Raw genomic sequence first — 27,427 nt, forward strand, 5'->3', positions numbered from 1 at the left:
CCTGTCGACCCTTGAAGCGGCTTGGCTTGACCCTCACCAAGGGTGAGTTCCGCGACGGAATCCACTTGCGCTACGGCGGGCTTCCACAGCGACTGCCATCATCTTGCAGCTGTGGAGCCACATTTTCAGTCGCTCACGCTTTGTCTTGCCCCACAGGGGGGTTTCCGTCGGTGCGGCACAATGAGGTGCGTGACCTCACTGCCCATATGCTGAAGTGAGTGGCTCACAATGTCTCCGTGGAGCCCCACCTGCAGCCGGTCACTGGGGAGCAGTTCCGGTATCGCACCGCTATCCAGACTGAGCAGGCCCGTCTCGACGTTGCGGCAAGTGGCATCTGGGGTGGCCGGTTTGAGCGCACCTTCATCGATGTGAGGGTTTTCAATCCTCATGCGACCTCAAACCGCGCCACCTCCATTGCTTCCTGCTACACCAAGCACGAGAAGGAGAAGCGGCGCTGCTACGAGCAACGTGTCCGCGACATAGAGCATTCGTCGTTTGTTCCGGCCATATTCTCTACCACTGGTGGTTTGGGCAAACACGCGGAGTCGCTCTACAAGCGGATAGCTTCTCTTCAAGCCGCGAAGACTGGAGAAGCATACAGCTGTGTTATGTCTTGGGTTCGATGCAAATTGAGTTTTGCCCTACTCCGGTCCAGCGTGATGTGTTTGCGCGGATCCCGGAATCTTCGGCCGGTGCAGTTGGACTCACCTCCCACCTTGGCGGTTGCTGAGGCGGGCATTCGCATTTGATACCATTTGCCTCTGGTTTTGTCTGTATTGGCTTCGTCTGTGCTCTTTTCATCCTACTACCAGTAGTTTTCAGTCCGCTATTGGGCGGCTGCACTCCAGCTCTGCTTTGCACTTCTAAAAAAAAAAAAAATTGTTGCGCTCGCGGCCCCGCGCCCAGTGCCGCCCACGTCCCCACCAGGGCCACCACGCAGATCGGACGCCACGGTCGCGGTACCGCGTGCCGGTGCGCGCGATCAAGCGCGAGTGACGGAGCTCGGAGCTCCGCGCGGTCGCACGATCCCATTACATGTACCACCACGTTTGCGGCTCTGCGGCAGTCTGCGCGCCGCGTTCTGGAAGTTTCCACGTCAACTGATCAACGCGAAAAACGTAGTACGAGAAGCGTTCTCCCCATGCCCCAAAGTACTACCTGATTGTTGGTTCGTTTGAACTTGAAGTTGAAGTTAGTTAGTGGTTGAAGGCTGTCACGTCCCTGTTTTGTTGCAAGGAAGGCAAGAAGCTTGCTGTCAAAAGGCGCACACCAAAAACGCTGCAGAGAAACAGTTTATCCTTTGTAGCCCAGTGCCAGGCCTGCGGCTATCATGGGGAAGAAAGTTTTTCTCAGGTGGAATGACCTCCGAGTGAGTGTTCCACCGCCTAAACCTAGCATCAAAGAACGATTGTTCGGCGGGGGATCTTCGGCCGGTGAAGAGCGGCAAGGGAGACCTATTCTGAGGAAAGGTAAGCGATGAATGCCCAGTTGACATGAAAATTGTCTTCAGTGAATAAAGAGCATTGTCAACATTCGACGAAAATAAAGTGATGTTTTTTTGTCAAATTTCACAATGTTGTGAGTACGTAATCATTATGATAATTTACCCGTTCCCACCACTACACAGAATGTGGCATTACTCAGCAGCGAATAACAGATTCGACAGCTTCGAAGTCTGGGTTAGCGAGGACAAGGTTGGATAGGTTTCGTGATCTGTTCTCTCTCAATGCGGTGTGTGTGTGTGTGTGTGTGTGTGTGTGTGTGTGTGTGTGTGTGTGTGTGTGTGTGTGTGTGTGTGTGTGTGTGCGTGTGTGTGTGCGTATGTGTGTGTGACCCTGTGAATGTGATGTGCTCATTCTTGCGCAGTGAATGGCGTGGCTCGTCCGGGAGATCTTATCGCCCTGATGGGGTCCAGGTAAGCCTGCAGGTACAAAAGTAAAAGTAAATTATTGTGTCCTTTCCCGAAGGGAACTCATGACGACCGCTAACATCCGGTAAACCCTAGCGGCAGATGCAGCGCCTAACGGTGGGGGTGAGTGGATAAGTCTCACAACCACTGGCACAAGTGCCGAGAAACCCCATTAGCCGCATCCATGTACAGGCTGTTGTGTAGTCATATCAGTATCAGATACTGTGTAGACAGACAGACAGACAGACAGACAGACACAGACAGGCTGAGAAAGAACAAGCAGTTGTGCATTTCCAGCACATCACAGATGTGAAGTCGCTGTGAAATCGCCAGGCAACATAATAGTATTATGTGAATCCGATCAATTGCAACAAAAGTTGCAAGGCTGGCTTTCGGAGAGACCGATGCTGATGCTGACCGTCTACCCTGGGGCAACACGAGGTACGATCGTACACAAAGTAGGGAGGTTTAGTTCCCACATAACGGAAACGCGTACGTGGGTGATCCACGTAAAGTGGATGAAGGGCACCTACGTTGCAATGTTGTGTTTAGTCACACGGAACAAACAAAAGCATGAAGCGAAAAGCCCAAACCTGGTCAAAGACGAAGCTACCCGGGCCTAAGAAGCTCATCCAATATTTTGATTTCGTGCTTCGGAAACTTCTTCAGCTGAGCACCCTCACAGCTCGCACAATGCGCTCCATTCTGATTTTCACCCACGTTCTGGCGGAACGTGGGTGAGCCTCCATACACGGTATGTCGTGAACCAGAAAACGTCTGTACGTGGGTCACTGAGTATCACGTGGTACACACACGTAAAGTACCCACGGATTACGTGCGACTAAACCTCCCTAGTATCAAGAGTTCATAACCCCCAAGAGTGTGCAACGGGCATAGACCCAGCGCTCGGCGAAATTCCTACATTACGTCATGCGCAGCTTGTCATCCGAGGTAAATTTGGGTTCTTTGCGATTTCTGGAAACTATACCCTGAACCGCTCCTAACTCAAGGCTGTAGCCTCGACTTTTCGAAGCTTTTTTTGAAGACATTTCGGACGTAGATCTACGTCCAAGTCGTACTTTCTCAAAAACAAACTCTTTCTCCAAGAATCCATGGACATCGCGACAGGAAGAAGTGAGGACGCTGTTAAAAATATTGCATTGCCGTCGAGGACAATCATTCTGATAGCTGTGCAACTCAGCCGAAAAATGCTCCTTCGACGTATCATCAGTCTCCCAAGTTCCTCAACCATTTGAAATCATCTTCGAGGAAAGCACCGGAAATATGCCGATGGCCTGGGGAAGAAATTGTTCTTGAAGAGACTGACTGCACTGGTGAAAGAAGAAGGCGATGAAGCCGAAGAGTCACCATTGCATCGAAAAAATAAATAGTTTTGTCTTTAGGATCGTATGCTTTGTTTTACTTTTGCCTTGCTTCTTGTCGTTGAGGCTCAGACTCAGACTAGAATTGCAGTTTAGGCAGTTTACCCTGGGGAAGCATCCTGGTTTGACTGTAAATTTTAGAAGAATTCATCGGCGTGACTCATCGCACTGCACCAAAAATGACGCAATGAAGGAATTCCGCCGAGCGTTCTTCCATACAGGGACTGATCAGGAGTTGCACACTCTTGGGGGTTATGAACTCTTGCTAGTATCTTGTTCCAGAACGTCTTCCACAGAACGCATCGGCTGCTGTGGCACTCACTGTTTGCAGCTGATGAGTCAGTGCCACAGTTGTTGCTCCTCTGCTTACACCTCACTTGTATCCCGTCGATCTCCGGCTTATCAGAGAGGGAAGCAGGCTGTAAGGGGGGGGGGGGGGGGGCTACGTCTTAACTTGCCAGTCCAAGCAAGATGTGCAAGCTTGACTCAGAGCGTGCTGTCTAGTGGGTGCGTGAATGAACGCAAGCGCGTATGTGTGTGTGTGGGGGGGGGGGGGGGGGGGGGTTGGACGTAGGGCGACTAGAATGAAATTCTTCAGAAGATATTTTAGAAACTCTATGCCTCATAGGGAGTCATACTGACACTATCATTTCGTGATGTCAAGGGCGGCTTGTCGGAACGACTTGCAGAAATCAGAGCATTTTCGAAAAATCAGAACAAGTGCTAGCCTTGGGCCTCTCTATTTTGTTAGCAGGGTACTGTAGTATCGCTGATATAATCATATTTCTCTGTATGTCTCTCTCTCTCTCTCTCTCTCTCTCTCTCTCTCTCTCTCTCCCCCCCCCCCCCCTCTCTCCCTCTCTCCCCTCTCTCCCTCTCTTTCTCTGTCTCTCTCTCTCTCTGTCTCTCTCTGTCTCTCTCTGTCTCTCTCTCTCTCTCTCTCTCTCTCTCTCTCTCTCTCTCTCTCTCTCTCTCTCTCTCTCTCTCTCTCTCTCTCTCTCTCTCTCTCTCTCTCTCTCTCTCTCTCTCTCTCTCTCTCTCTCTCTCTCTCTCTCTCTCTCTCTCTCTCTCTCTCTCTCTCTCTCTCTCTCTCTCTCTCTCTCTCTCTCTCTCTCTCTCTCTCTCTCTCTCTCTCTCTCTCTCTCTCTCTCTCTCTCTCTCTCTCTCTCTCTCTCTCTCTCTCTCTCTCTCTCTCTCTCTCTCTCTCTCTCTCTCTCTCTCTCTCTCTCTCTCTCTCTCTCTCTCTCTCTCTCTCTCTCTCTCTCTCTCTCTCTCTCTCTCTCTCTCTTTCTGTATCTCACACACACACACACGCACGCACGCACGCACACACACACACATACACACATACACATACACACATACACACATACACACATACACACACACACACACACACACACACACACACACTCTCTCTCTCCCTCTCTCTCACACACATTCTCCCGTTCTCAGTGGTGCTGGAAAGACAACACTGTTGAACACACTGTCACGGCGTAACCTAGGTAATTTGGACGTCAATGGTGAAATCTTGATCAATGGCAAGCCAGCGGGTAAGAAGATTGGCTCCATCTCCGCATACGTGCAGCAGGAGGATCTCTTCTTGATTACGCTCACCGTCCGCGAGCATCTGCGATTCCAGGCAAGTACCCCCCCCCCCCCATTTGGAAGCAGGGAGTGAATGGTCCCTTCTAACGGGGTTTGAGGGGCTCTTCTGAAGTTTATTGTGTAAGAAAATTCACGGACTAGAGGCCGAGTTTTCCGCATCCGTAAGAACGCTTTCACCCTTAAAGGAAGGATATTGTGTAAATGTGCGACTTATATGCGGGGAAATACGGTAGTTGGGTAAGACGTACAGGTGCCAGTTTGTATAGGAGTAGTCGAATAATCCTCTTTCCAACGCGTTCTTTTTCATTACCCCTAGGCCACGCTGAGAATGGGCACCCATCTGTCTCTGGAGCAGCGGTATCAGCGTGTGGAAGAAGTAATTGGCGAGGTAAGATGGTGTCTAATTGTATATGCACGTGTGTATGGGTCTGTGTCCTTGACGATTGAAGTCTTCAGATCGATTTCCACGGGCTTGCCTTCATCCAGTGTGGCCTTCACTGTCCTGGCTTACCAGTTAGCGAACTCGGCCGTGAATGCCTTTTTGTGGGGGTCATTGAATGCCTTGTCCAATGACTGGAGCTCACCTTGGAACATAATGAAAGTTGATGGGTGCATCTTTCAGTCGTTGACGCACGCTTTCGGCACGGTGGGCAGCGAACACATCGAAACGGCACACGGCTGGCTGGCCGGGGGGATGTCACGAACAGACAAAACGAGTAAAAAAGGGGTCTTAAATACTACTGCACTCCAAGGCAGTTGTGGCTGCGATCACAACTCTCACGACGGAGAACAAATTGATCATAAACTGTGCCGTGTCATATCAAGTGCTATTATCGAAAGATATTAGAAAAATCACACTGTAAAGTAAAGAAGGTCTAACTAGACACAATTTCAAAACTAGTAAACTGAAAAACTAGACCAAGAAGAAAACGGTTCTCCTCTAAAACACGGTAAACGATTATGACAACGTCAGGCGTCCAAAAGGAGCGAAAGTTGAACTCAAGTTTGAACTTCCAATAGATATGGCAGTTGGGGTCAAAGCATGCATACGCGATTTTGATTGGTTCGCTAAATTCCTGAAGGTTTAGGTGTCGATAAAATTTGGGGATTACAGTATTTGTGAGAGTGCATATATTATGTGCATTGCCATGGGAAGTTCTCTCTTGGTCACATGACAGAATCACACGAAATGTTCAGACAGACTGTCTATTCAGCTGCAGACATTCGCACCAGATCCTGTTTCACGATAAGAAACTGAGAACACAATGCGCGTGTCTGAATCCTGTTTCTGAGAACACATGCCAATGAGCGTGTCTACTTTTGGACAAAATTTGAAAAGGTTTTATGAAAGGTCCGTGAAAAAATAACACGAACCTTTCATAAAACGTTTTCAAATTTTGTCCAAAAGTAAAAATAAAACTATAGGAAGCAAGAGAAGGCTCTTCTCCAGAGATTCACCAGAAAACATTTTCAAATTTCATCTCTGCTTTGCCAATAAACTCAAAAATGCAGTCAAAAATTTCCCAAAAAGTTGTACCGCCCCAGCCACCTTAATAAGATAGCCTTAAGCCTAGTTCACATTCGACGGGGCGCAACGGGACGCGACGTAAGGATCGACGGGAAGCGACGGGACGGTCTGACGGCGTCCAATGTGAACACCAGGAACGGGAACGCAACCGTACTACCGTACAGATCGGGAAGCGACGGGAAGAGTTGGATCGATCCAACTTTTCATACCGTAGACGGGCGTAGACGGGGACGCAAGCGTACAAAACGGCTGCAATTCGAGTGTGAACAGGAGACGGCGTCGTGCGCCGACTGCTCCCGATTCGTACTTGGAAATGTTTAACATTTCGAACACTGCGCTTCCAATGATAACTCACAGAATGGCTAGCAGGACTTGAGTTGAATTTTAGCAACATAAGATCTCATGTCACTTACTGTATTTAGGGATAGTTCAGAAGCGTGACAGACGAACTATTCTATCATTTCCTGGGGCTATTATTTGAATGCCACAACTTTGAGGGCTAATTTTTTGGTCTTCACGAAAAACTGGTATTGTGAACTTGATTCCGCTTCTTTCAAGGAGATATAATTGAAAAGAAGTCCCGAAAAACGAGTAAGTAGGTCCAAGAGTCACCCCGTCACGGACCGTGCCTTATGACTCGCGCCGTTCAACGGTGAACGTCGCAACGACTGCTGCATGTCGTGTCGTACGAATCGTACAGGATTTTACAGCTCACCCCAGCCCTCCCGACAAGCCCTTACGTCCCGTACCGTCGGCGTTGTGTCGAATGTGAACTAGGCTTTATCCCCATTGGACACAAAACGATACATCACAGAAGATGGATGTAATACGTTTGCGTTTGGACATTATGAAATACCAAGATATCTGGCTATAGGGGTTTGATAGCAGCATTTCATTCACGAGTTATGCTCCGGATATGATGGCAGATGTGTACTTGCAAGCAGGGGTCTGGTCCCATGTTGGCGAGGCAAGGAGAGTTTGAGTCGGTACTCTCAGTCAGTAAGAAATCAAACAGATAGGGTGTGGCATGTAGATAAACACACCATGCTTATGCTCAACAGGGATAATGCCCCTCTGGGTGAATATTCGGCGGAAATCGTTTCATGGGGTGTAGCCCAGGAGTGTGTGTGTAGAGGGTTGGAGGTTGCAACAATCACGACAGAGCTTTTGAGATCCCGGAAAACACGGCGCTTTTTTCCGAGCAATTTGTCCTGGGACTTGTCATGCAGCCCGTCATTACGTATCCACCATGATATTTTGTCACATGACGGGTGTCATTGCGTCATTGTAGTCGTTCCCATGGTGATGTGTACCGTGACACACTGCGAGAGCGCCCAGCCACTCGCCAAACATTTCCGTCAATCACTGTGCTGCCGTAGTATGACTTTTGCGACGGCGATGATGACTTTATTGATCTTAAAATACTTCTTGAAGTAATAGTGTTGATGTATTATCATTTTATTTATTTATGTGCATGTGTATGTGTTCTGTTGTTATGCGTGCTTGACAGCTTGGACTGCAGAGCTGTTCCAACTCTCAGATCGGTAATAACCGCACCGTGCAGGGTATCTCGGGTGGTGAGCGCAAGCGTCTTGCCTTTGCGTCCGAGGTAAGCTGACGCAGGAGCGGAAAACCGCACGCCCTCGCGTTCTGAAGCCGGTGCTCCCGATTGGTAGTGATAGTGCGGTGTTATTGCTGTTGTGGCTTGTGGGGACGATGGTACTCCCGATTGGTAGTGGCAGCGTGGTAATACTGCTGTTGTGGCTTGTGGTGGTGATGGTAGTGGTTGTGCGTTGGTTGGAACATTGAACCTTGTAATATCAGTACCGTATATCCCAATACCGTAATATGATACTGTGTGGGCGCCATAAGGGGATCTCTGCTGGAAATACGTTGCAGCTATCAACGGCCTGCTACCAGGTTTCCCCAATTAGAAGTCACGCATTTTTCACAACAAACCCCAAGCACGAAGAAGGGGGTGCCACTTTCAATTGAATATGGCTCGTTCGCAACCGGCGGAAGTAGTTTTTGACTGGTCAGGCCATACCACAGCCTTTCATACTTTTTTGCATGTGATATGGCGGGTACAAGTGCCCCCCCCCGGCGGTAAACACATGCATTGGTGGCAAAGGAGTTGGTCCGGCCATGGCCTGACCAATCGGATTGATTCCGCCGCCTTGGCTATTACTCAAGTAGCACAATGAGGCTAGTCTACAGAGACGTGAAAATGGGGATGCGACTTATAATTGGGGAAATTCGGTTATATAGGAATGCTAACAGCACAATTAGTCCTCCTTGTAGCTATATTGAAACTGCTGTCTCCAAAACGCTTGTTTAGTAATTCGGTTCGCTTCTGTTATTGTGTGTGTAGATCCTGGAGGATCCACCGCTGTTGTTTGCTGATGAGCCAACCAGTGGTTTGGATTCGTTCAAGGCCATGTCCGTGGTACAGTCCTTGCAAGAGCTGGCAGCCAGTGGTCGCACTATCATCTGTACTATTCACCAGCCGCCATCCGAGGTCTTCTCCATGTTCAACAGGTGAGTGTGTGTGTGTGTGTGTGTGTGTGTGTACGTGTGTACGTGTGTATGTGGGTGGGTGTGCGTGCGCGCGCGCGCGCGCGCGTGTGTGTGTGTGTGTGTGTGTGTGTCTATCCTTTCTCTGCACCTTGTCCTCACCCACTTACTGAGGTGTGGTGAGCCCATAAGTGGAATCATTTTCATGTCCACCCAGAGTTTTGGGGGTTTCAGGGGGTGTCGGCCGTTGGGCGGTTCAATGGCCAATTGTGTCATCTTTCTAATATTCCTTTTGAATCTGTCTCCCCTCTTCGGGGGAGACTCGTGTGACCAGTCATGGCAGTGAGCAAGTACAAGTGTGTGTCTGAGTCTAAGTCTGAGTGTCCTGGCCGCAAATACATGTATGTATATAGGTATGGTACTGGAACACCAATACTTCCACTCAGGGCCCTGTGCTTTGTACACAGACTGGAACATAAGGGTGACACTGGACATAGTCAGGGTCAATGGCACATCTGCTACCAGACTCGTGGAGTGATTTTGTGTATACATTTTTTGACAGGAAGAGAGTTTGACATGTGGCCAGTGGAACCTACATGGTTTTCATCATGTGACCCGTACATGCAAGGGTTGAGTGGAGTTGTAACCAACATGGCTGGCCTGTATGGTCATGTGACAGATGTGCAGCTGGTATATGGGATACTATAGCGCGTTTCAAAAGTATAGACCTCTAGACTTTTTCAAATAATTTAAATTTTGTTCGAGCATTTTGAGAAGTTTCTTCGGGATATTGCTCTGGCAGGTCGCCCATTTTTTCTCATATAAATTTCTAAGCGATTGGATAACCAACGCCCAATTTCAAAAAAATTATACACCAAGTGATCATAGATTTTATGTGGTATAGATGCTGGCCTACTGGTTTTGTGAAACCTGAGTTCTGGACTTTTGAAACGCACTTCAGTCAAGTAATGGAGATGTCGCGCTGGTCTCTGCATGAACTGCTATCCACGGTGTGTTAGATTGTACCAGTGTGATGATGATGGCTGTCATTGCTTTGAAACGTCACACTTTTCTGCTATAATGGTAGCTTGGGGAATACTTTGTTGTAGCATATTCATTGACCTTTGATAAATACCCACACTCATTAGTGACCACACCATCAACAGTATCAAATTCAAATAAATTTGCTTTGACTCAATAAATACCACTGCACTTTTCCATGTAGCACTCCACTTTTCCCTAAAAAGGAGTATAAACAGTATTTATTGGCCTTAGGCCACACCAAGTTATTTCATTGTTTCTCGTCACCTGAAAATCTCAAAAGGAACGCGGGCGGGCGGAAAAAAAACAAAATAGGGTTTGAAAAACAAAAACTGCTATTTACACTACAAAGGCCCAATTTATGACCTAAAATCAGACTATACACCACGCGTGACAGTCAATTGCAACATACAGCCAGAAAACCAGGCTCCTGCACCGGCCTCTGGTGAGGAAGTCCAGTGTTGCATGTTATTTAAATAGGAAAGAAAGCAAACCAAAGTTATTATACAAGGGGTACATAAAAGAACAGCCAAGTGCGCGCTTGTGCTAAAATTTAAAACAGAAACCTTCGGTTCGTGCACTAGCACTGCACTCCAGATTTGACGCCGCGCGTACTTTTACAACGCCTTTTTATGCGTGTTTACCGGGACGCGAGATTTTTTTTGGTCCAATCCTCAAGAAAGGTACGCGCGCGGTGACGAGAAACAATGAAAAAACTTGGTGTGGCCTTAGGGGCCGTCCACGGTCACCAATAATATTTTCAAAACGAAATGTTTTCGTTTGTGGGTGGGTGGGTTTGATGGAGTTTCGTTTTGAAAATAATTATTGAATGCTGATGGAGAATGCCCAGTTACTTCTGGGTGTCGAAAATTGACATCAATATTTTATTGGAATTCGTTTTACCTGCAGAAAAGGTGGGTGGGTGGGGGCTGAAAAATACTAAAACTTTTCGTTTTGTAAAAACAATCGGTAACCCCGGACGGCCCCTTAGTGGTATTTTATAAACAGTATTTATTGGCTTTTGATCCAATAAATACTGTTTATAAAATACCACTAGGGCCAATAAATACTGTTTATAAAATACTCCTTTTTAGGGAAAGTGAAGGTCAACATATTTTATGTATATCATAAATGTAGTAGCCTCAGGATTTAGTGCAATTACTAACCAGTTATAAAAACCTCGGCGGACCTCGGTTTTTATACTGGTATGTAATTGCAATAAATCCTTCGGCTCTACATTTATGATATACATAAAATATGTGCAGTTCTACTCAATGAAATCCAATTGTGCCATTCAAGTCTGCGCCCTACGCCAGTTCACCGTACCAGTGTTCGCAGGTCTAGGGCTGCACAGCGCCCGGCGTGGCATTCACTTGCTTGATTGGATTGCATTGGTCAGTGCTGTGGATACTAAGGGATCATTCCTGATGTAGGCTCAACTGTTTTTAGGTATACAGTCAGACCTCGCTTAACCGCACACATCCGTTTTCCACACAAATATCCAGATAGGCGAGGGAACCGAATAACCGAACACCGGTTATGTTGGATGCATCACGTATGCTGTAAATCTGTAACCAGCTATTTTCTTCCGGATGGCGAGGGATCCGGATAAAAGAGGACCGGATAAGCGAGGTCTGACTGTATTCCGGCTGTGGCAATCTATTTGCCTCATGTAGGACGGCTTTCTCTGAGCTCGATCGCAGTATGGACGGCTAGTAGTTATAATTTCATGTGTGCCTGTAGTCCATCTCATGTAATAAAGCAGCACTGGCTGTTTGGTCTTCGACATTAAATGCACCAATGCCAATCCAATCCAATGTGTTCAGTCTCTGCATTTGTACATGTGTGGTTGTGGGTGTGTTTCTGTGTGGCTGTGCATATGCGGTCTTCTTTCTACACATGTTTGTGTGTTACGGTGTTTGCAGGTTGATGTTGCTGGCAGAAGGTCGCATGGCCTACATTGGATCAGTGGATGGTGCTGTAAGCCACTTTGCCACGTGAGTTACATTCTGTGCGTGTGTGTGTGTCTGTGTTTGTGTTTGTGCACGTGTGAGCGTGTGTGTGTGTGTGTCTCTCTGTGTGTGCGTGCATGTGTGTTGAGGAGAGGGGGGGGGGGGGGGGGTGTACAGGTAGCAACCACTGGTTTTGATGTCATGCAATGTTGGTTGGTCAGCTGGTGTACACTATTCATCAGTTGCTTCCTGTACAATGTCCAACTGTAAAACAGAACGGTTCTAGGCTGTCCAATAGAGTGCTGGATGTCCAAGGGCAGAGCTTCTGACTATTGTCTGATGGTCGCCTACTTGTGCGTGAAACTCAGACTCACTACACGTTCTCTCTCCTCTAAAATAATAAAATAAATTCAACGGGTTCGCGTACCGGGCAGGTCAAGAACAGGGAATCGTACAACTCCCTGGTCAAGAACCACCTTTCCGCTTCCGTGAGACGCCACCACCCCATGATCAGGCATCAGATGTCTCCCTCCTCTGCTTGGTTCAATGTCCATCTGTGGAGAATTTCAAATCTCTTCTATGAGTGTTTGCAAGCTTGTTGGGATTTCAGGCTGGCTCCATTTTCGAGGGATTTATTTATATGTGTGTGTGTGTGTGTGTGTGTGTGTGTGTGTGTGTGTGTGTGTGTGTGTGTGCGTGTGTGTGTGTGTGTGTGTGTGTGTGCATGTGTGCATGTGTGCCTGCCTACCTCCCTGTCTGCCTGTTGGTGTATGAATTGTTTGTTGCCAACTAGGCTTGACTTTTCGTGTCCACCGCACTACAACCCTGCTGACTTCTTTGTACACACTCTCGCTATAGTGCCGGGCAAGGAAGAGGAGTCTAAAGCCAAAGTCAAGGTCAGATTGGCGTGCAGTGTGTACACCGGAGCACACTGCCTCCTTGCACACCCTCGTGCTTGCTGGTACTACCACCACCATCACTGTCTGTGCCACCGGCATCGCCACTGTCTGTACCACCAGCACCACCATCATCAACATTGTCTGTGCCACCAGCATCGCCACTATCTGTACCACCAGCATTACTACTAGCTTTGCTACCAGCACCTCCTCTGTCTGGACCGGCAACATTGTCTGTGCCACTATCACCACCACTTCAACCACCACCACCACTGCTTGCGCAACCAGCATTGCCACTTTCTGTGCAATCAGCATTGCCACTTTCTGTGCAACCAGCACTAGCAATACCTGTGCAACCAGCACCAACACTAGCATCTCTGCTAGTGTTTGTACCGCCAGCACTGTCTTCATCACCGGCACTCTATCCACTCTCTGTGCCACCAGCACCCACTGCGTACGCCTGCCATCAGCACCCACTCTGTGTCTGCCATCAGGACTGCCAGTCGCCTTATATCCAGCTATTACATGATTCCGCCTATGGAACGGTTGGTCTTAGAATCTGTTGGAATAATTATTAGGCTTTTTTTCACAGTATAGTCAGACCTCGCTTAACCGCACACATCCGTTTTCCACGAAAATATCCGGATAGCCGAGGGAACCGGATAATCGAACACACATACTGTATGTATGCATGACATATGCTGTAAATCGGGAACCAACAATTTTCTTCCGGATGGCGAGGGATCCGGATAAAAGAGGACCGGATAAGCGAGGTCTGACTATACACTCATAACTCGTTTCCAGGCGGTCCGGGACCGGGCACTGCCCGTGACTTTGAAACGTCCGTAACTCCGAATCACATACATTTTAATGGGGAAAAGCCATAGATATGGCACATGGCGTCACTCTTTCCACCAAAAAGTTACAAAAGAGTAGTAATATTTCCACTAAAACTCGTCCAAAGGGTGTCCGGTGAGCTGAAGTGCCCGTAACTTCGATGTCCGGATAGCTGAGGTATCAGAGTGTACTGTGGAACACTGCAGAGTGAGGTATCAGAGTGCACTGTGGAATACTGCAGAGTGGGGTATGAGACTGTACTGTGGAATACTGCAGAGTGGGGCATCAGAGTGTACTGTCGAACACTGCAGAGTGGGGTATCAGAGTGTACTGTGGAACACTGCAGAGTGAGGTATCAGAGTGCTGCAGCCCAGAGCGTACATATCTTTGATATGCTGCAGTCCATGTGTGGAGGAGTTACCAACATCAATTACCTTCAATCTTGACAGCAACACCACTCCTCGGCGGTTATATACACATCATGGCCGACGTGTTGTGTTATGAGGTGTGGTGTTACTGTCGAGATACTGTCAGATTATTTTGCCTGACCAGTGTCCGGTACCGGGTTGCAGATGGTTTCCTCGCATATGCTTGCATGAGTCAGCTTGTTTTACTCTGTTTACTCCGCTTTCCCTATCCCCTGGCAGCTATGTGGTCAGTAGGTAGAAACATTTTGGAAACATCAACGTAATGTGTTGTTGTTGTTGTCTTCACTTTCAGTGAGCTAAAGACACGTACCCGAACCAAGTTAGTTATATTGTCGTCACTGAGAGAGGGAAAGAGTGGACGGGAATAAAGAAAAGGAACAGACTACGGAGAAAGGAAAAGGAGGGGGGGGGGCAATGCACAGTTTTAATGCAGTGTTTACCAGCCGCACACAAACACCCCCATTCAGCCACGTGGTACAACCACACCCATTCAGCCACGCTGTACAACCACACCCATTCAGCCACGTGGTACAACCACACCCATTCAGCCACGCTGTACAACCACACCCATTCAGCCACGCTGTACAAATGTGCGGTTGCTCCGTACCGTGTCCACTTTCTTCTGCAGAAAATCAACGACGCCTTTGCCGAAGTCGAGGAAGACCTCCGTGACAGGGACAGATTGGCGTATCGGCTTCCAGCGGCCAAAGTCAGCAAGAAGACATCGCTACATAATGCTTTGCTTGATCCTGCAAGCAATGCCCGCACCTCCAATACCGATGGGGTAAGCTGGTGTGCACTATCAATAGCCAATATCCAGAAGACATGAATGGCGTGCGTGCAGTCTTTTTTGTCGCAGTGCAACATGTAGCGTTCAAGTGTGTTTAGAAAACTTTCCAGGTGTTGTTTGTTGGAGCGCAGTGGTCACTTGACTGCGAATTCTCTCTCTCTGTCTCTCTCTCTCCGTCTGTCTCTCTCTCTCTCTCTCTCTCTCTCTCTCTCTCTCTCTCTCTTTCTCTCTCTCTCTCTCTCTCTCTCTCTCTCTCTCTCTCGCTCCCTCTCCCTCTCCCTCTCCCTCTCCCTCTCTCTCTCTCTCTCTCTCTCTCTCTCTCTCTCTCTCTCTCTCTCTCTCTCTCTCTCTCTCTCTCTCTCTCTCTCTTGCCTACCTCTAGGACATTGGTGGCATCAGCACCCCGAAGGTGGTGGTAGCACCGGCCAGCGTTGATGAGCAAGCACAGCCTACAATGGAGCAGATGAAATGTTGCGAAGATGTACGTAGCATATCGTCACGGCAATACGAGGCCGATCTTGAGGCGGCTGCGGAAGCTGAGACGCAGGCCACCAGCAAGAACAGTGACCCTGGCAATGAGTCAGACACAGCCGTCCCCGGCGCACTGGACGCAGCAGACTTGGAGGACAAGCCGGGAACTCCCATGGTGTGTTTTCGTGTGTGTGTGTGTTTCAATGTGTGTGTGTGTTTTAATGTGTGTGTGTTTTTTAAAAATGTGTGTGTGTGTGTTTTAATGTGTGTGTGTGTGTGTGCGTGTGTGTGCGTGTGCATGTGAACGCGTCTGAGTGTGTGTGTGTGTGTGTGTGTGCATGTGAACGTGTGTGTGTGTGTGTGTGAACGTGTGTTTGTGCATGTGGACGTGTGAGTGTGTGCCTCATATTTCAAAAATCAGTGCTGATCAGCGAAGTCAACTTTTAACAAAGCATCTCTAGCTAAATGGCTTGACCTTTCTAATCACCTGGGTGGTGGTGATCCTGGCCATGGTGGTGGCGGTGACGATTGCGGTGATGGTTGAGGCTGCGGTGCTTGTGATGATGCTGTGACTGACAAATACACCTGCCGTTGCTTTTCTTCTCAGGTGCGCACTGCATCCACTGCCTCTGCACTGTCTCTCCATGCCAGGTAAGATTGCCATCTCCTGTGAGTAGTAATTATCTGTGTGTGTGTGTGTGTGTGTGTGTGTGTGTGTGTGTCTGTATGTGTCTGTATGTGTCTGCGTCAGGGGCTTAGCAGCGGTCCGTGTCACAATTACAAAGCCGTTTAGGCTCCCACCTACATGTATTTGGCTATCCGTTGATTAGTATAATTATGTACCTGACGGTGGCATTGCCTCAAAACTAAGTAACAACCGAATTGAGCAATGGACAGATGTGCTGATACGAGAGATTGTGAGTTTGAGTGCATGAGTACAGGACATGCAGCTGATGCAGGCAAGTTACGTAATGAAGGCCGCGCACCACACACTGACCCATAGCCACAGTTGGGGATTCTTCTCCACATATCACTCTTCATAGTCCAGGATTTAGGGCGAAGACGGACTTAAACGAAGCCGGGCGAAGGAGAGATATTTTCCAAGTCTTTATTAGGCATATGTACAGAGTTGCACACTCTGGTTAATGTACCGTGCTGCTCAATGAAATCCAGTCGCGGCACTCAAGCTTGCGCCGTGCACCAGTTCGAAGCCCAGTGTTCGCAGGTCTAGGGCTGCGCAACGCCCGGCGCGTACATGAGTGTATGGACTGGATTTCATGGATCAGCCCTGTAGTTGACCAGTGCTGGTCCACTTGGATATAGAATAACTAGTTAGACTACACCTACCTCTCTTGTACAGTCAAGCAGTGGACAGAAAGGCTCTCAGGGTCCGTACAGCCCTTGAAAACCTCAACAAATTCCCGATAAAGAAAGATTACACTGAAAAAACTCTAAATCTGGTGAAAATGCATAGTTTGTCCTGAAAATCCTTGAATTTCAGTTTTTTAGGCATTTCGATTTTCGCTGTACCCTGTGATGCATAGTCAGCATGGTTAATGTAGCAGTGTAGAGCTGTCCCCACACTAAGACCAGCATACGCACCATTATCATGTTGTCTGGTGATTGCACGGTTGTGCCATGAGTTCCTGAGTTACAACCACAGAGCCTTTCTGTCCCGCACTGTTTGACTGTTCTGCGCTCTGCCTCCTCGGCCTTTTGAGCACTCTTTGCACACTAAGTGCATCCCTCGGATACCTATCTTATACAAGTCAGGTGGAGCAGAATTTTTTTATCACAGCTCGAGTTTCACACTTGCGTGATCACCAGGCGAAAATTTTTATGGTCTGGAACTTGGTTGAAAATTATGGTCATAATTTTTGCCTGATGATTGCACAAGTGTGAAACTCTGAGTTGCAACAACATGTTGTTCCACCTTACTTGGAAGGAAGCTCTGCTCTCCCGGGTATTGAGCACTTTGTGTGCGGAGAGGACTTGCCCTACTTTGTGCCTCTCTTATAAAGATGTTTTACAGCCTTTGGGAGGTTGATCACACTGAGATGTTTCATTACTTATTTTAACTTCTGCCTCCAGCAACACCCCTAAGGAATCCATCTTCGTCCAGGCCAAAGCGTTGGTATGGCGATCCTGGGTGACGACCGTCCGCGAGCCGCTCATCGTCAAGGTCCGCGTGTCACAGACCCTAGTAAGTGGCCATGGCGACGATGCGTGGTTTCTTTCGTGTGCCCTCCTAGGCTCCCGGATGTGTTGGCAGGTGTGATTAGGGCCCGGCGTAATATGCCCGAAACTTTGCTGAAAATGCTTTTGGGAAATTCTCGTAAACCTTGCCAAAAATGCTCGGAAAATGCTCACTTTTTTTGCAAGAATCGCTCTCTACAGTGTCTTCATCTTCATCACTGTCATCCGAAACACACTCAATAAGAGACTTGCTCGAGTCTGCCATGGTAAACAATTCATAAACTACTCAACAAGAAGCTAACCCATGGAATGCGGAAGTGACGTTCTTGTTTGGGAAGTTTTTCTTCTCTCAATTTTGATACACAACGCCAAGTGCTCCGTTTCCCCCAAAATGCTGCATCACGAGCCCGAAGTGCTGGGTTCGCGGATTGTACCGAAAATGCTCAAAAAAATGCCGGCATATTACGCGGGGGGCTAGTGAGTGTAGAGTGGGGAGTGCAAGGTGTAGAATAGAAGTGACATGTGACAGGAACAGGGTGAAACTGTTACGTGTATTGTCTGTTTTGTAGTTCAACAGGTGTGTATCACACTGGTTATCAGTCACCTCCAGGACTTGCCTGGTTTGTGTCGCATGTGTTACTCAGTGTTAGCATGAAATTAACTGTGATGATCCCTTCATTGAGCAATATCCGCTCCTCCAGACCGTCTATGATGTAATGATCCAGGGTCCTGACCATCTGTGATGTAATGAACCGGGTTTCGGACCATCTATGATGTAATAATGATCCAGGGCCCTGACCATCTATGATGTACTGATCCAGGGTCCTGACCATCTGTGATGTAGTGAACTGGTTCCTGACCATCTTTGATGGTATGCTGTCTACGATGTGCTTTTTAAACTGTGGTTTGTTGCGCATAGTTGCTGATTCATTGCTCACGTTCTGTTGTTGTCGTGTTTGGCATATATACTGTACAGTTCCTGGGTATATTATGTGGCCTGATCTTCCTGCAACTGGAGAACGATAGTAAGAGAGTCCAGAACGTTGCCGGTGCTCTGTTTTTCCTGACTGTGCAAATGAGTTTTGGTACCATCTTCCCTGCTGTAAGTCCTTGCAGTCATGCTGTGTGTGTGTGTCTGTGTGTGTGTCTGTGTGTGTGTGTGTGTGTGTGTGTGTGTCTGTCTGTCTGTCTGTGCGTGTCTGTCTGTGCGTGTGTGTGTGTGTCTGTGTGTGTGTATGTGTGTGTGCGTGGGTGTGTGTGTGGGTGTGGGTGTGGGTGTGTGTGCAGGGGCGTCGGAAGGTATTTTAGTGTGGTACGGTCAGCCATCTGAAGTACAATTTACTCGAGGGGGGAGGGATGGCTAATCCGAAAATTTTGGAAATTTAGAGCCCAAATCTGTGCATTTTATTGAATCACAGAGTACTTGGGGCAAATAGTGGAACGGTCAATACCGTAGTGCCCCAGGTGTGTGTGTGTGTGTGTGTGTGTGCGTGTTTGTGTGTGTGTGTGTGTGTGTGTGCGCGCGTCGGAGTGTGTGTCTGTGTGTGAGTGTGCGCTTGTGCACACGTGTGTGGCAAGTCTCTATCTCGCTCTCCCTCTCCCTCTCCCTCTCCCTCTCCCTCTCCCTCTCCTCTCTCTCTCTCTCTCTCTCTCTCTCTCTCTCTCTCTCTCTCTCTCTCTCCCTCTCTTTCTCCCTCTCTACTGTTTCCATCCCATAGGGGTTGTGAACCATTTTTGAAGTGTTTACATGTACATATAGGTGTACTAACGCTTTGCCTTCATCCCTCAACACACGTGCACGCATACTCACAGGTGCAAACTATCCCACTGGAATTACCCGTGTTCATTCGAGAACATACTAACCGCATGTATCGCACCAGCATCTATGTTATGACCAAGTCACTAGCTGCAGTAAGTCACTCCACCTCACACCACAACTGCTGGCTTTCACTTGGCTGGATATGTGCGTGGCTTACCTACTTGCAGTCCATTGCAAGCGTGTGTGTTTGTGTGTGTCGGTGTGTGTGTGTGTTTGTGAACGAGTCTTGGTCTTACTATTGTGACCCAAGACAAGCTTGCAATTGCTCTCTGCCGTAAACAAGAGTATGCAACTGTGATCTCTATTCTATGGGCCAGATGCGTGGCGCACTGCCTTCATTACATCATTCAGCTGCAGTCCGCACACTGCAGAAAACCAAACACCGCACTTTCCTTCTGGTTTGAAATGAACTTTTGTACTTCGAAATATGAAACTTGAGTTCACGCTGCAAAATTTAAAGATCGCGTAGGTGCTGGAACGAATCGAGCAAAAATGGTCGGGCTCGTACGAGAAATTGTGGATTTGAGTGTATGCTTTCAGAGCGTGACGGAGGCAGGTTACGTAATGAAGGCAGCGCGCCGTGCACTGACCCATAACCACAGTTGCATACTCTTGTTTATGCACTCTTGTTATTGGTTCTGGACTCTTGATTGGTGCTGTGTTAAGATGAACATGCCTTCGTTACTCTACCATTCACACAATAGAGGTATTGCCAATGTGCAGCAAGTTCAGTTAGTCGCTCATTGGCTTTCCAGTGTCAACCGGCAATGCTGATAATGCCTTTTAAAAATGTTTCTTCTGCCCAGGTGCCGTTCAATACTGTCCTGCCGTTTGTGTTCATAACCCTGGCTTACTGGATGATTGGTGAGTGGTTGTCATGGTGACCTCCGGCTGCTGTATAGATGTGATTCAAACGGGTGGGGTGTTGCATTAGCAGTGAACATTTTTTGCCATGGGGATTTCACTTGCATGTTCAGTTGTCTTTGTCTCTGGCTCCAAGTCAGAGCTATCCTTGACTCTTAGTACTTGTGCGGTTTTGAATGCCCCTTTTGCTGCGGCTGTCCACGTGTGTGTGTGTGTGTACGTGTGTGTACGTGTTTGCACATGTGTTTGTGTGTGTGTGTGTGCACGCGTATGGGTCTGTGTACATGTGCGTATCTGTTTTTGTTTTTCCCGACAGGACTCAACAGCGATGTGGATCGCTTTTTCTTTGCCGTCTTCATATCTATTCTGACCACCTTCAGTGCAGAGTCATATGGTGAGGAAATGTGTTTCATTTTCCTCCCAGCCTGTCCCCCCCCTTCTCTCTCTCTCTCTCTCTCTCTCTCTCTCTCTCTCTCTCTCTCTCTCTCTCTCTCTCTCTCTCTCTCTCTCTCTCTATCTATCTATCTCTATCTCTATCTCTATCTCCCCCCCCCCCCCCCTCTCTCTCTCTCTCTCTCTCTCTCTCTCTCTCTCTCTCTCTCTCCGACCCCCATCATTTTTCTTTCTTCGTGCTCTGAATCGATCAATTATTTTATAACCATTTCCCTTGAAGTTGTGGACCAAGAGTGGTTCTGTGTAGTGTGAGTGCGGGTGCGTATAAAGAGGGGGGGGGGGATATGTGAGGGTGGATAGGTACTAGGGTGTAGGTGTATTGGGGGGGGGGGGGGGGGGGGGTATGGGCATATCTGTATTTGTGTCTCCGTCTGTTTAGCTATCCGCTTCCCTGTTTTTCCGGTCCACTCTTTGGTTTTCTTCGCTCTCTCCTGATGGGTGTGCATGTGTGTGCATGTGTCTGCGTCCGTGTGTCTGGGTATGTGTGTGTACGTGTGTGTGTGTTATTGCTGTGTGTGTGTGTGTGTTATTGCTGTGTGTGTGTGTGTGTGTGTGTTACTGCTGTGTTGTGCCTGCCATGCAGCCTACCTCATATCAGCCATTGCTCGAGATGAAACTGTAGCGCTTGCCTTGATGCCGCCCCTGGTCATTCCACTGATGTTGTTCGGTGGCCTCTTTCTCAACTCCGAGTAAGCGACGACTGAGTGGTGTCGTGTGTGTGTGTGTGTGTGTGTGTGTGTGTGTGTGTGTGTGTGTGTGTGTGTGTGTGTGTGTGTGTGAGTGCGTGCGTGCGGGTATGGAAGTGGGCGAGTATTTGTTGATGTGCGGATAAGTAGGGGTGGGTGCACTTGTACCAGATAACATGTTCTGCTGAGTGTGTTATCATTGATTTTACCTACTGTAAAGCTTGAGTTCACTGTGTCGTAACCGAAGTGGCACTGACATGGCTTGGCAAGATTCTATGTAACGACATGCAGCCACTGAAAATTCACTTTCTGTGTGTGTGTGTGCGTGTGTGTGTGTGTGTGTGTGTGTGTGTGTGAGTGAAAAGAAAAAAATGGAAAAATGAAAAATAGGGATTCGCTGGCCAGAAAAAGTCACTTCAAACAGCTGTGTGGTGGATACCAGGCTAAAAATAGTGGCGGTCAATTCATCAGCCTTGCAAGCTGTTGAATGGTGTAATCCCAGCACAAGTTGCTATGTCTAAAACATAGCTGTTCGCTATCATCGCTCCCGCGATGGGCATGTCTGAGGTCTGAGGTGTGTGAGTGAATCCATATTTTTCAATTTAAAAAAAATGAAAAATAGGGATACACTCGCCAAAAAAGCCACTTCAATCAGCTGTGTGGTGGATACCAGGCTAAAATTAGTGGCGGTCAATTCATCAGCCTTGCAAGCTGTTGAATTGTGTAATCCCAGCACAAGTTGCAATGTCTAACATAGCTGTTCGCTATCATCGCTTCAGCGATGGGCAGGTCTGAGGTGTGTGTGTGTGTGTGCTTGTGTGTGTGTGTGTACGTGTGTGTATGTGTATGTGTGTGTACGTGTGTGTGTGTGTACGTGTGTGTGTGTGTGTGTGTGTGTGTGTGTGTGTGTGTGTGTGTGTGTGTGTGTGTGTGTGTGTGTGTGTGTGTGTGTGTGTGTGCAGCTCTACTCCGGTCTACTTTATCTGGATAGAAAAGATCAGCTTCATCAAGTATTCCTTCCATGCTATGATGATCAATGAATTTCAGAATGCTGAAACACGTAAGAAGTCCTCCCTCTTCCTTTGTTCTCTATCTCTCTCTCTCTCTCTCTCTATCTCTCTCTATCTCTCTATCTCTCTATCTCTCTATCTCTCTCTCTCTCTCTCTCTCTCTCTCTCTATCTCTCTCTCTCTCTCTATCTCTCTCTCTCTCTCTCTCTCTCTCTCTCTCTCTCTCTCTCTCTCTCTCTCTCTCACACACACACACACACAAACACACACACGCACGCACACAGCAACTGACCATGGTTGGTCCCCTGGCCCGGGGGAGGGGAAAAAACCCAAGTGCAATCAGTATGTGTGGCTCGTGTTATGAGCTGCCTTTGAAGTGAAACACTTGTCAGCGTCGTATAGGTTCTAACGTGTATTGTTTTTTGGTTTTGTTTCTTGTTATTGTTGGTAACTTTGGCATTGCTAGCGCCGTGCCCTGTGAGTAATTCGACATCCCCTGCTCCCTGTTTCCCTGACGGCAACGCTGTGTTAAGGAACTACGGCATGGACCCGGTATGTGTGTTGTCTCGCATGTTGTCTTTGTGTGTGTATCATGTTGCCATGGTAGCAAAGTTTGATGCTGTCTACTTTGATCTCCCCCCCCCCCCCCGTCTCTCTGTCTCTCGCTACCTTTCTCCTCTCTCTCTCTCTCCCTCTCTCTCGCTCGCTCTCCCTATCTCTATCTATCTCTCTCTGCCTCTGCCACTGCCTTTCTGTTTGTTTGTTTTTGTATTCTCTGGAACCAAAGTCTTCAATTCAGCTAGGTGTCAGGATTCTGTGATGGGTTTGTGATTACGAGCCAATGCTCATCATCACCCACATCTTGCCCTGTGCAGCACTTAGGTGCCTATGCGTTGTGACGTTCTTATGCAGTGCAGAGCTGGCATAGGTCTCTCAAGGTGTGACGTACTGCACACTGTATGACGCGTTGTTTTCAGCGGAACGTTTGGGTAGAGAAACCAGCCACCTACAATGTATAGTTTACAATGATCACACAGCAATGACGCAACCAAGTCCATTTCCGCCGTTGGAAAAGGACTTGGTTACGTCATTGCTGTGTGATCATTGCATTACTGGCTCTGGCCACTGGACATAGAGCACTATATGGAGCCTGAGGACCTCAGGGCATGTTCGATTGGTAGGATCGGGATCCCGATCCACTGGATTCGCACCCTTTCGATTGGTAGAATCCGGATCCTTCGGATTTGGATCCGGTCAACCCACCTCGGGGAGCAGGGTTGACCGGATCAAACGGATCCAAATGTGACCTTTGTGCGTATATGGCGGGTAAAAATCATTTTTGTGCACATTGTGGTACGCACACGTGGATCGAGATAGAGCTTGTTGACTTTTTGTACAACTGGCGCGGTGAGTACGACTTTTTATTACTTTCGTCAACATGGCAACAGTCAAGGCTCAAAAAAGTGTCCAGTTGACTCTGAAGGATCCGACGGATCTGAAATCTGGATCGCGATCCCGATCCTTACCAATCGAACATGCCCTTAGACAACTGTGTATACACTCAACCTCGCTTATAACGACACTCGGCAGGGCATCCAAAAAGTGTCCTTATTCGCAAAGTGTCGTTATACCCGAAGTCTCATTAGGCCATGGTAAAAATTATCTTTGATTCTCAAGTACGCGCGCACCGATTTTTGGCGGCGCACCGACGATTTTTTTATTTCTATGCATGCATATGCGCACATGAAAACGGTCAATGCGAAAGGCATGAATCAGGGAGTAGTAAAATACCGGTATTTTTCTACTCCCTAGCCTGAATAATAAAATAATTATATGAACCTGTGACGTACATATGTGTGACCCTATCTTTGGAAATAAAAAAATTGCGGGAAATAAGATAAAAAAATCGCTCGCTCGCACCAATTTTCACAGGCTCATGACCTGAGAATCAACTTTATTTTTTACCATGGCCTTATGTGTGTTACAGTTGGATGGGACTTTGCTCTGGGCATGGAAATTCTGTTGTTATTCACGAATTGTCGTTATATCCGCAGTCGTTATTAGCCAAGTTGACTGTATGTGTATTTGGAATGGCACTTTAGTTTCTGCCATATGTTACGGGAGATAATCGCCTATTCCTGTTACACCGGAATCCCATCAGGCATATCCTTCCCCAAGGAGATGATGCCTCAAACACTGGCAACAAAAGTCCAATGAAAAGCCCAGCAAGAAAAATGAAACACCCTCTACGGCTGCAGGAGGGAAGAGAAAGGTGACCTTCAGATTATAGTGACAAAGTTCAAAATCCAGTAGGAATCCGACTCCGGCATTCATTAGTATACCCAAGAGTCCATAACCCCCCAGAGTGTGCAACTCGTGATCCTTCTCAGCACAAATCAGTGCCGCAACGAAATCCAAACTTCATACGTCATGTAGTGAGTAGCTATGACGAAATGGGAAGTTTGGCCCGGACCTACTTCGCCCGTTTGCCCAATTTGGGGTCTTTCTTTACGAATCCACGGCCACGTAACACGCCTGAAACTGAAAGGCTCAAGTACACAAAGAATTATTTTAGAGTTGTCGAACAGTTTTCTCTTTTGAGTGTCTCTCCGATAAGAGAAGAACAATGGCCACTGTTGAACCTAAAGCAAAGCGCTCCCCATTGTCGCCGAAGTGCAGTGTCTCTGTGGACGATATTCGTCAGTTTTTGCTCGATCTGGGCTCCTCATTTTCTTCTCTCGATTGTCGAGTGTTGGAAATTGTACCAAAATGGGACTGAGGAGCAGGTTGAAGCACATCTACTTCGAAATCGATCGGGTCTTCATGCCGTGTGCCAAGAGCTATTTCCATCAAATCTTGTAAATCTATATCCATGCCTATTCTTGCTATCCCGGAGTCACGAACTCTCCCAATACAAGCTTTTCAGACAACGAGCAGAGAAACTCTCTTCAAATAAAAAAATTCTGTGACTGTGAAATCAAAGCCGTTCTGCTGACACTGCATAGCCCGTGGAGCAAACGTTTTACGTGACACTTCCGTGGCTTGCTTCAACTTGGAACCCCCGCCGGATGTACCAGATATGCACATGGCCCCATCCGCCCATGCTTGCCCGGGGACCGGATGACACAATGTTTGGATTTCGTTGCGCCAGACCCCAACCTGGAGTTGCACACTCTGGGGGGTTATGGACTCTTGGTATACCTAAAATAACGTGTTCTACGGTGCAGTCAAAAGTCAAAACTGGCTTGTTGAGTGTGCTAGAGTTTATACGGACCTCTTGGCAGGATCATGTGTTGATGATTTTGCCAATACACTGCTCTGTCCCTGGGGAAAATCGCGATTCAGCGACCGTGTTTTTCCGCGAATTAGGTGATTTTTAAACCGCATTTTCCGCGATTTTCCTGCTAGTTTTGAACTCTTTGCTGCGACACACACCGGTGTTGGGTTGTGAGCCGTTCACGTCACATACTGGTACTCCTGCATGCTGTAGTGTCGATGTATAAAAGCATGACTTGAATAGAAGCATGTCTTGAATAGAAGCCGATTTTTTGAAGAGCGCCGTGTCACAGAAGCGCGATTTGAATAGAAGCATACGTGCAAGTGCATGTATGTGCACACTACATGTATGACAATATGCACTGCACAGTGTAGACTGAAGATATTGACGTAGGAGCATGTTTGAATAGAAGCGTAACTTGAATAGAAGCATGGTTTGAACCCCGGCTTATACGGCCATAAGCACCTGCTTTTGTGTACGTGTATTGGATTATTATTGTGTAGGGCACTCCCTAGCCTACTGGTAGCAAGTGGAATGGCAAATCTACTGGTTTGCCAGCCAAAAAAACAATCCTATTTTTTATCAAGAAGAGTGTGTGCCACACACTCTTCTTGATAAAAAATAGGATTGTTTTTTTGGCTGGCAAACCAGTAGATTTGCCATTCCACTTGCAAATTTCCCGAAACTGTCGCAAATTCCCCGCAGTTATGCCGCAGCTTGTGCCAATACTGACCGCAAATTGTGTACTTACGCAAATGTTATTGCATCCTTCTCCCTGCAGAACGAATTCTCTTTAAACATTGGAGTTCTGTTCGCACTGGGCGTTGCACTGCGCCTCCTTGCCAACTTCATTATCGTCTGGAAGGCCAGAAAACACTAGTGGAGTGCATTGCCATCCCATACCCTGGCTATTCTGAACAGACAGGCAGCTGTACTAGTTGCATGCCAACCTACTCTATTGGCTCGCACATGTCTGTGCAGGTCTGCTTCGCGTCCGGGTGCTTAGAAGTGCCGTAGCCGAGTTGTCTGTTCCTAGCCTTGGCTGATGGTGGGTTGGCAGCGTGACTGCGACTCTCTCTCTCTCTCTCTCTCTCTCTCTCTCTCTCTCTCTCTCTCTCTCTCTCTCTCTCTCTCTCTCTCTCTCTCTCTCTCTCTCTCTCTCTCTCTCTGCCCCTATTACTACTATTGTTTTCTTCTTCCTACTGATACCCCCCCCCCCCCTCACACACAAATTGACTCTAGTTAAACCAATGTTGCTTAGGTACCTCAACTGCAACTGCTGCTACCTTTTAAAGTATTCAAATAGTACTGCACTTCTTTCAATTGTGATAATTTTTCTTATTTTTTTTTGCAATACGTAGACAAGCAGATATCCATGCAATTAGTATACGTCTACTTGAGTAGATGTAGGCCCAACCACACGCTTACATGTTGGTCCACGTGGCGATAAGAGTACTCTGGTTCAGTAGTGTGCTCAATGTTCATGCGAACATACCTGCACATGTAGCTATAGATCTCCGTAGTTTTCAAGTCGAACAACGAATGGTGATTAACGCGGCAGCAAGCAAGTTCTTCTTGTACAGGTGCATGTAGCTATCACAATACGTAATTATTAATTATGTAGCTATCATAATTATTACATAGTTATGTAGCTATCATAATTATTACATAGTTATGTAGCTACCATACTACGCACAAGTCCCAGTGTTCCCAGTGAACATGAGTTGTCTGATGATTGCCTTTTAAAGAAGGCCATGAACCCACAG

General features: G+C 47.6%; 1 protein-coding gene across 1 annotated transcript; it reads left to right on the forward strand.

The window, feature by feature from the left end:
• Nucleotides 1–1,147: 1,147 nt before the first annotated feature.
• LOC135820834 (protein white-like) lies at nucleotides 1,148–27,424 on the forward strand. Its single transcript, XM_065333874.1, has 20 exons — nucleotides 1,148–1,469; nucleotides 1,867–1,915; nucleotides 4,747–4,933; nucleotides 5,216–5,287; nucleotides 7,938–8,036; nucleotides 8,799–8,965; nucleotides 11,908–11,979; nucleotides 12,728–12,830; nucleotides 14,724–14,879; nucleotides 15,268–15,531; nucleotides 15,964–16,007; nucleotides 17,448–17,559; nucleotides 18,529–18,654; nucleotides 19,365–19,463; nucleotides 20,178–20,235; nucleotides 20,552–20,629; nucleotides 21,272–21,377; nucleotides 22,337–22,434; nucleotides 22,851–22,936; nucleotides 26,443–27,424. Exons 1-20 carry the CDS (start codon nucleotides 1,331–1,333, stop codon nucleotides 26,539–26,541), a joined length of 2,214 nt encoding a protein of 737 aa, XP_065189946.1. The 5' UTR covers nucleotides 1,148–1,330; the 3' UTR covers nucleotides 26,542–27,424.
• The last annotated feature ends 3 nt before the right edge of the window (nucleotides 27,425–27,427 follow it).

The sequence above is a fragment of the Sycon ciliatum genome, chromosome 7 (genome assembly GCF_964019385.1).
Source record: "Sycon ciliatum chromosome 7, ocSycCili1.1, whole genome shotgun sequence".
NCBI lineage: Eukaryota > Metazoa > Porifera > Calcarea > Leucosolenida > Sycettidae > Sycon > Sycon ciliatum.